The 10,485-nt window shown below is 39.6% G+C and overlaps 1 protein-coding gene across 3 annotated transcripts in view; it reads right to left on the bottom strand.

Moving 5' to 3' along the window:
- Positions 1-24: 24 nt before the first annotated feature.
- Positions 25-10,485, bottom strand: part of LOC143295483 (uncharacterized) — a 45,060-nt gene continuing 34,599 nt past the window's right edge. For 2 of the 3 annotated variants that reach the window (XM_076607202.1, XM_076607203.1), the window contains one exon: positions 25-9,434. In XM_076607202.1, coding sequence (XP_076463317.1) covers positions 9,288-9,434 — 147 coding nt within the window. In that variant the 3' untranslated portion in view covers positions 25-9,287. The remainder of the gene's footprint in view (positions 9,435-10,485) is intronic. The other variant, XM_076607204.1, reaches the window with a different exon arrangement.

The raw sequence follows: 10,485 nt of genomic DNA, 5'->3' as shown, positions 1-10,485 counted from the left end.
TCCACTTACACACAAACACAGATATGATAAAACAAATGACTTTATTTTACAGTAACAATCGATCATCTAGCCAAAACGGTAAATACATACACATGCTTTCATAATACACCAAGGTAAAATGTAACGGCCAAGAAACAATCACTCCTGGCGGCTGGATATGCCACAGGCAATATCAATTAGTATCTCAACCCCAGGTTTCACTCCCAACACCAGTTTGTGCTGCAGATGTACGCTTACTGACACATACACTTCATAGGACTTTGCTTATGACACTTCATATCACTTTTTTTTTTTCTTAAGACAATTATGAGTCTCTTTATCAGCTAGGCTAAGAGACATGAAAAGAGAAGAGAGAAGGAAGAAGTCTTTTTAGCTGTTCCATTCTGAGAGAGAGAGAGAGAGAGAGAGAGGTGGGGGTCAGGCTACCTGCACAAAGTATGAGAAGGTAAAAAAAAAAAAAAAAAAAAAAAAAAGTGCAGGTTGACAGACATCCAGGCTCAAAGAGTAAGTGCAGAGAGCGATGAACAGGTGTGGAGGAGGAGGAGGGGAAAGAGACAGACACACACATACACACACTCAGAGAAAGACAGACTGACAAGCACAGAAGTATTTGACTGAAAATTCTAATGAACAAGAAGAGACTGTAAAACATGATGAAAATGAAAGAAAGAAAGAGCTGCAGTCTGCCAACCAAGCAGACAATCCAAGTTGTGGTATGGGACACACAAAGAAGTTGCTATTATCTACAAGTGCAATGACATGACTTTTTCATCAGTACCTCTTCTAGACTACACAGTAGGTTATTCAGAACGAATACTTGTAGTAAGTACATGGTAAACATGCATATATTTTATATCTATCTATCTATCTCTGAGAACATGAATAATAATGGCCTCTTCTTGCTACAGAATAGGATGTTCCACCAAAACACCTTTAGATATCTGATGACCAACAGTTGGTTTGTTTTTTTTCCACATGATATGCAAACATTTTTTTGTTTGTGAATTAAGGCAGAGAAAGACATAAATTAGTTGACATGAGTGGTCAGACAAGTTTCAGTCTGGAATTTTTTTTTTTTTTTTTTTCTCAATGAAAGAAAAACAAGTAATCTCCTGTTGAATATTAACATTAAAAAAAAAAAGTGTCTTCCCTGTGTACTAAGAAAATGAATTCAAACACATACAAACCTAAGTAAATATTGTTAATGAAAATCATTTGATTGTAACTTACACATGAATCCTGTTTTGCTGCTCAAGGGGGAATGTTATGTTGTCTGAAGTTGATAAATCACAACTGCTTGCAACGAACAAACTGTTGAGCAAGTTTTCAAAAGCCCAGCAAACAACAAGGAAACTGTTGCTAAAATGGTTTTCACACTAATTCCATCTCTCTCTGTTTCTTTCTTTCTTTTTTTAAATTCAGAGTAAGCATCAGTATTTTGAAGAACCACTGAACTGAGCAAGTCAACCTCAATTTCTAAACATACATCAGCAAGATCTACCCAAGCTATGATGAAGACTTAATGTTCTGAGACAAACTGTTACCCACAAACACACACACAAAAAGTGAAAAGAAATCAACATCTCATTTGTAATATCTTTTAATTTTTGTTGTTGTTTTTTTGTTTTTGAATTACTGGTTAGTTCTACAGGTCATGTCAACATATACTAAGAACACAATGGGTGAGGAGAAAATTGTAACAAACAACACATTAACTTTTTTTTTTTAACACACAATTAATTTCAACTCACTAATGCTTTACCTGTTAATTGGCAGAAAAGGTAAAAATTCATGCTGATGTTATCTAATCTAATTATGTTCACACATGTGAAAACACAAAAAGAATTAACTGGAAGGATTTCCACAACAGGCATTTCTACATTTTGTCACAGGGGGAATTCTAACAATTCATTCTGATTTAACAAAACAATAACTCATGAACATGGTATGAACAACAACCGGCTACCAAGAGTCTACTATCCACACAACTTACCGGTATGGACTGGAATGAGAGAGAAGGAGAGAGACACACCGACAATGACAGTCTCAACAACAACAACAATTTTTTGAAATCAAATTTTTTCAATTTTCAACAGCATAACATCTCTATCTCTACATTCTCATAGTGACTGCAAACAGTTTTGCATTACATAGGCTCTGCACTGTGCTTTTCTTGTTTTGTTTTTTCTTTTCAGAAAGCATTTTCATTTGTTGTTTAGCACACTGCGAAAGCCTCTATCTTGCTTCCTCTGTTGTGGTTACAACAAATTCATGACGACTCTTCTGAGTTGAAATCATTCCAATTCATTTTGACCATTGACTCACTGAAGACAAACCACACATATGTTGCCGAGTGTATACATTTGCTTGCAGTTCAGATCAACCATGTCCTCAATTTAAGATACATCGCATTTGGACTATGTAAATTAAAACCAACAGACATGATTATTTTTCTTTGTTTAACCCCCAGATATCTTTGAAGTTCAACAGTGAACTTCTATTGATGTCTGTTTGTGTGTGTGTGTGTGTGTGTGTGTGTGTGTTCTTTTTATGGTCAATCATCATAAACCATCAATGAAGGGAAGGGGTATCAAAATCTACTGTCCATTTTCACTTTTTCTACCTTCTCAAGTTAAAATTATTCAAAGTGTAGGCTGATACACTGCACACAACAATTAGTACAGATACAGATATCTAACAGTCCTTTACCCAATTTATCACTGAAAAAGAGAGAGGCTGTACCCAGAAGAAAAAACACAAAAACCATCTACCGCACAAGGAGGTTACTAATCAGTCTTCACGGCATGCCTTTCTTTTTGGAACAGTGGCACCTCAGCTTTATGTGGTGAGCACACAAGTATGATCAATTAACTGGTACTCTCCTGTATAAACACTGACCTTCCACCACACTGCTCAGCTAAAGCTTGTTTCGACTCTCACAAGTCAAGAGACTTCCTATCGCATGCTGGAGGATACAGATAGATCTAGGACAAATTTCAGCGACAACCCTTCATTTTAAAGTCATGTTTCCACAACAAAGCTGAATTCCTGAGTGCATACTTGTTTTTGTATTCCAATTCCACAGTAAATACCACCTTGAATTAATGCCATCACAAGCTGTCAATATGAACTCTTTAGTTTGGCTACCAGTATCCTCTCTGAAAATAGGATATGACTGAAGCAGACAAAGCAACGTAGTCAATATTTCAATGACTCAAGACTTCTGAATGTACAAAGAACAAGTAACCCAAATGCCAAGATACACCTGGAAATTCACTTCTCCACCAACAGTATGTCAGTAGCTGTGTGGAACAATGTTTTCTAGTGACTTGGAATCTGATAACAATACAGCTTTTTAAAAAATTTTTATTCTAAGAACTGGAGCCTTCATATTAAATCATTAAGCATGAGCCCAATTAACATTCAGAAATTTTTACTTGAATTTTCCGCAGCATGCAACTGTAGTTTGGGAGTTGAAAACACACATAAAAGAGCACAAACGAACAGCTTTATACGCTGTGTTATGATTTTGTAAACAGCGTAATATGCTGTGTTGTGATGTTCTACCAGCTAATATGCTGTGATAGATTTTGTCTATTTCACCTTAATTTGCAGCGCAATATGTTGTTCAACCATGACCCAACCCTTATCAGCCAAAGGCTTCACTCACAGCATCACTATGCCTCTGCCAGGTACAAGGATGATTTCCCCATACTTGAAAAGGAATGTTTCACAAGGGTTGCTTAGCTTTCTCTTGCCGAGTGATTCACACAATTTACACCGAACAGCATCACAGAAATCAAAACAGAACAAAACTGCTGTACAAAACGCCAGACCAATGTTTCCTCCTTACCAGTACTCCATTTTCTTCTACCTGACTTGACTAGAAGTAGAAATGTAGAGATGTGCGCCCCAAATCTGCTTAAAACGGCAGAGTTCACCATTGCACAAACTCAAAGAAACCACACCACACAACTAGCAAAAATGTTAATTATCAATATCATCTCATTTCGCTAACAAATTCATTGAAATGGTGAACACTGTCTCAGAACTGTGCTATGGATTAAGAACTATGAATTCTATGCTACTGCATGCTGTTTAAAAATATATACCACTCAAGTGCTCTAAAGCTAACAGGAGCACTGCACACTCGCTCTAGCTTTCTCACGCATGTACACAGACACACACACTCACATACATACACGGACACATATGTACAGAAAGGAAAGAGTTAGAGACAAAAAGAGGAGATGAAGGAAAACCATGTAGCATGCATGTAATGTTTTCATATCCATTTCATAATAATTATTACACGTCCAATTCAAAAAAAAAAAAAAAAAAAGGTTATAACCACAATGCAGTGTGATCAACACATCCACTTGGAACATGGCAATGGACAATCTCACCACGGTTTTTCAATCAGCTATTCTGTCACACACACACACACTCACACACACACACACACACATAAACCAATCTACATTCACAATGTCCCTGATCAACTAACACTTGAACAAGCACAAAGCACAAACGCACATAAAAAAAAAAATCAAAATCAAGCATTCACCTTTTAACAAGCATGAAAGGGAAGGAAGGTCAATACATTCACAATAAAAATCAGATTACACCATCAGATTACATGAAAGGGCGTTACCAAAATCATCTATCACAATTGAAGAATGAAACCATTCAGATGCACTGCACATACCAGGTCCTCTCTTTTGAAACAGAGAAAGCTAGAGAAAAAAAACACACCTGCAAGCACATGTAAAATCACTACTTGCTTTGTTTTACTCAAAGAGAAATCTATGAGAAGCTAAACTTCCTGTACACCGCTCTACATCTAATTGCACCTCTTTGTTGACATGTTCAATTCAGTCTGTGAGTGCGGATCACATGCTGGTTATTATCACACACGCGCACACATTTCACACAAGCACTGAGATGTGTGCTTTCAACTGCATGTACATACTTAAACATGCACCTATATAAACACACACACACACACACACACGTATACACAGACACAGACGCACATACACACTTTCCCCTCCTCTCTCAATCACTTTACATCTTCAGAATGTTGCCTGCACCCAATGTACAACCATGTACAACTTTTATGTCAACCTCAATGCCCAACGAAAGGAATATTCACAGCCAGTAGATCTGCTGGACACTTTTGTTGACTGCACACATGTTCACTGTTCAACATCAAGGAAACAAACAAGCTGAAAGACAAATAAGCAAACAGAAAATTAACAAGCATACACGCACACACACAGACCTTAAACAAGTTAATCCTTTCACCGCCAAGCTCGCATTTATGCACAGGCGTGGTTGAGGACCACATGTCACTAAAGGTGGCCATTCATTGGTCTGTTATCCATGAACCTACTGCTCTTAATATTCGGTGGTAGGATAGGCCATATTTTCTATACATCGCAGGGGGAATCCCCAGCTATTCTTAGCCAGTCTTTTCTGTGTTTATACTCTAAATTGGCGGTGAAAGGGTTAAAGTAAAGAAAAAAAACAGATGCTAAGCTGGGCAACAGCAAAATGAGAACCTATTATTGCACTGTCGATATTCTGCACACAACAGATAGATAATACACGTACAATATACAAACTGCACTTCATGCCCAAGAGGCTGATGCTTCACTAGTTCCGTTTTCTTGAATCATCCTGACGTCTCTTTTTGCCCTTTTGCAAAGTGGTGGGGCCTGGGGTTTTTTTTTGTTTTGTTTTTTAATGAATGCATCATTTGGGAAAGGGGGTATGGTGGCATGGGAGAGATGGGTGGGGATGGGAAGTGGGTTTATTTCTTCTTTCTCAGTTTTCCGTTCAGCTTCAAAGTTAAATAAAGCATATATAAAACGTATCTCCACACCAAGAACAAACATGCACAAAAAAAACAAAACAACAAACAAACAAACAAAAAACCAGCACATACACAATCAAACATTCATACATACAATTAAAAGAACAAAAGTTAAGCATACATACAGATATATCTCCACATTCATATCAATGGACATTTCTCCCATCTCCACCACACTAGAGCAACACTATGAGCATGCATACATTTCTCTTTCTGCAGCCGACTTGACACAGAGGGAAACTCTGACACAAGTCTGAGAGCTCTGACTTCTACATTTCTGGCTCCAGTCTTATCAGAAGTTTCTCCTGACATCTTGACACACTGTGAAGAAACAGTAACACAACCAGCCAGCCTCATTCTAATAATAGGTGGATCCAGATGGTTGTAGACACTGTTTTCTTATCAATAATTAATTCTTCTGTGGCCATGCTAAAGGGCAGGTAGCACACAAGTTTCTGTGTTTCACAATGCCTATGCATTCGCTATACTACAAAATGTAATTCATCATCATTTTCAGACTACAAGACAGTGCATTTTCCTACAGTTCTGACAAGGAAGCCTTCTGACCCACTCTTATGATCAAATCTGCCAGCACCATCCAGGGCTTCCAGTTTCTCACAAATATGCATCGCTGATGATTTGAAAATGGAAAGGATGCACATGTTCACTGAGGGGGTCTCTGGGATTAGAGCAGGGCGTCCCTGGAACGTTCCAGAACAGCAAGTTGGCCAAGGGGCATTCTAGAACTGCCTACATCGTCACAGGGGCATTCTAATACAGACTAGGTTGTTCCAGGGGCACTCTAGAACAGGAGTCCCCGGGATGTTCTAGTACAGCCTAGGGGGTCCCTGGGAACTTTCTAGAACAAACACACAGGAAGAGTGAAAATCCTGTTCGGAAGCTTCAGTCTGACACCAAGATTGTCTGATATGAGTTATTTCCCTTCACAACTACTTGGGGCCCAGAAACATATGATAACCTTGACCAGAACATCTGCCTTCCTTTGTGTGTAGCAGTGCAGATTTGACTGGAATGTGCAGTATTAATGTGACCCTCTTAAGGCAGCCTGGGACCACCTAGAATTATGGTAAACCAGTCCCTGTGGACCTCAAACTTTTTTGATTAATCAGAAGCCTTGGCAGTCAAACTCGAAATTGAAAATCTGTTATGAGATAGGAATAACTAAATGAACGGAGGGTCTGAAAATGGATGAGAAAAGACTGAAGGGGTAGCTGTGTCTAACCAGTCCCAAAAAAAAGCAGACAAGCATTTCATGGCCTGGCCAGTAGTGGTGGTGAACTTGCAACAGTGCCCCACTGAGTCATAACGTCTTGCTGTGTTTGGTAATGACAGTGGGGACAAGATGGATTTTTCAGGATATATCGAGGGAACTTTCTGATCAGACTTAGTAATGAAACCTGTATTAGCTGACTGCAGCAATAAAGATGCTTGCAGACATACTATACTCTCCTTCTCACTGTGTCTGAACTCCTGTTAATGTTTCCTTTTCTGTTGATCTCATGAGAGCCAACATTTTGGTGTACTGGGCTGCAGTTAAATTTGCTCTGAATTCAGTTTGCCATACAGTAGAATGAAGCGCCTAAAGTGAGGACAAAACAGGTTTACAGAAACAAATCAGGGGGTGGTCTCCCAAAAATAAAAAAATTTCTTGGAGCCCCCAAAGAAAATGGCAAAAAGAAACCTGACAAAAGAAAATCAACTCTGTTAAAAAATGTACACATGCCAACACACACGAGCAAGCAAGTGCATTTACACACACACTCACAGATATGCACACACATACTTTCATATACTGATTTTCACTGACAAAATAATTCTCATACATAAAAAGTACCCTCTCACAGGAAAATCACGCACACAAATCAAAAAACGGCAGCACACCAGCTACTCCCAAACCAGGCGAAAGCAATGTAAGTCACGAGCACTGAATTGCATATGCAGCAGCATGATGAGAGCAGGCTGTTTCACACAGAGAAGCGGCCCTCATGGAAGAAGTCTCAGTCATGGCAACAACTCCGTTCATGACCTCACAGAAAGCCTTTGTGTGGTCATCATGGTACCTGTGTAAACTATACACCATACGGGCATGTGGAGACACTGAGAGACTGGGAGAGAGACAGAGAGAGACTGAGACTGGGAGAAAGACACACAGAGAGCAAGACAAGATACACACACACAGAAAGAGAGATTGACAGAGGCAGTAATAAACGAACAAGAATGGAGAGAGAAAGACCGACAGAGGCAATAATAAAGAAACAAAAACGGAGAAAAAGAGACTGACAGAGGCAATAATAAAGAAAAAAGAGAAATCAAGCAGTAACCGAAGGAGGGGACAAGAAGAGACAAACAACAAAAACAGAACGTGAAAGATAGACAGACAAATTCTGCACTCCCACAAACGAGGTCCATGATGAATGATTTACATTCATTTCTCGACCAATCAAACCATGATCTCCCCTGATATGTTTTTCTCAGTGTGTGTGCATGTGTGTCTGTACATATACACAAGCATAGATGTGCAGTTTACAAGGTGTAGGTAGGTGTATTTGCTTGCACAGGTGAGGAGGAAACACATACACCCTTCTCTTGGTCAAAGTCTAAGAATGCTGTTTTCAGGGCAAGTGAATGCAATCATCAGGACCTGTACCCCTGCCACACAACACGACAGATCACGCATGCACACCTCTCTAACACCTTCATGGTCAGATCCATCTGATGTGCAAGGACTGCCGTTTTCACAGTAATACTCCGTATCAGCAAAGAAACACTGTTCCTCAAAACAGATAAACCACGATTCACATTAAAGGCATCTTAATATCACCAATCTGCAACGCCAAAAAAAAAAAAAAAAGGTCTCTATTCCAACAGACCATTGAAAACATGCGCAGTATTTTTTTTTAAGTCTGTGTACCGTCTCCAAAGAATCGTGTTTCAGTGTCTATGTATAGGACATGGAGAAGCTTCTTTTTTATAGTAATAATTTGCTATCTGACGTAAGCCTGAAAAAACAAGCAGCATCAAGGCCGCAGCGTCTGCACGAAATATGATCTCTCTCTTTCATCAAACAGCTGAACCACTTAACTCTTTTCCAACATTCTCCTCCTCTCATGCACGTCTCCCTCCCTCCCTACCCCCCCAACAATGCTGACAGACCAAGCATTCAACCTACACACTCTAACACACAACCGACGGCTCATTTGGCAATGCTAAAGACTGAAGAGCGCACATCATACACCTCGATATTTTCACCACTCACAAACCCGTGACTTCAGCAAAGAGTTAAAATCAATGGAAGAAAGAAAGAAAGAGAGAGGAGGAGGAGGAGGAAAGACAGAGTGGCCAGTGCATGAAGCTACAGGTTGGAGGGTGTGTGGGCATGGGGGTGGAATCAAGCTTCAGAATCGCCCCAGTTGCTGTTGTTGGACTTGACAGGAATGTTGGTTCTTTTGGCAGGCTGGGGGGCGGGCTTCTTCTTGCTTCCACCCGTCACCGTCAGGGGCTGACTGCCCCCGCCCCAGGGGCTGTCACTCCCACCCTGCACACCACCACCACACACACACACAGGGTCAGTGACTTCAACTTACTTTACACGAACAGGCACATACGTAACACATATATTTATTCACCTCAGTTGCATGCAGGTCATAGGACAACGTTTTTCTCACTCTCTCTCTTTTTTTTTTTCTTTTTTTTTTTTTGTGCTTCCACATGCCTCCTTCATTGGTGATTTTTCCTCCAAACTCATATTACAATGAACAGATCTGAATGCTTTGCAAGCATGGACATTGCACCTTGCGTTTTTAATATATGATTAATATGATATCACGTCACACATAAAAGTCATGCACTGTCACTTCAGCAAAGAAACTTTTCCAAACACCAGTAATCATTACTCACATAAAGAGAAACTGCTTGTTAACGATCAATTAAAATTCTTCAAATTCAGTCTGTTTGGTATGTCCTCAAAATACAGTACAAACTTCTCCTTTAAACCCCTGACAGCCCCAGGACGGAAATTTCTGTTCCCTTCTGGTGTGCAAAAAAAAGTGCTCCTGGATGAAAATATACCTGTTCATGTCATTGTTGGAATTTTCTAAGAGCCAAATCAAATAAATCTATGTGATATTGTCATAAATGGATAGTGTGTTCATTTTCCTTTCAGGAAAGCATTGGTTATAACCCTTTTTTTCCCAGTAGTTAGCATGCTAGATTTTTTTTTCTTTCTTAATTATTATTCTCAGTGACAAAAACTCCCCGAGTAAAATTCTGTTGTCACTGGGCATAAAATAGGCTTCACACTGAACAGTGAATGGATTAAAATACACAAACACATTATTCAAACAGAAAAACAGGGAAGATCTTGTATTCTTAAGTGCTGAGTTAGTCATGAAATTTGGAGTTGAGAGACCCCAACTTTCATCATATGCCCAACACCACTAACCACCTCATGTATTGCCCCCCCCCCCCCCCCCACCCCCCCCAACCTCAAAACAACAACAACATCATTTCACATTACAAGAGATGCTCAATTTCAGACACAGCAATGAACAGTGGCTAGTGATGACACCACCATTCAGTATCATGAG

Source organism: Babylonia areolata, chromosome 20, assembly GCF_041734735.1.
Source record: "Babylonia areolata isolate BAREFJ2019XMU chromosome 20, ASM4173473v1, whole genome shotgun sequence".
Lineage (NCBI taxonomy): Eukaryota > Metazoa > Mollusca > Gastropoda > Neogastropoda > Buccinidae > Babylonia > Babylonia areolata.
This window is presented reverse-complemented; position numbering and strand designations above follow the sequence as displayed.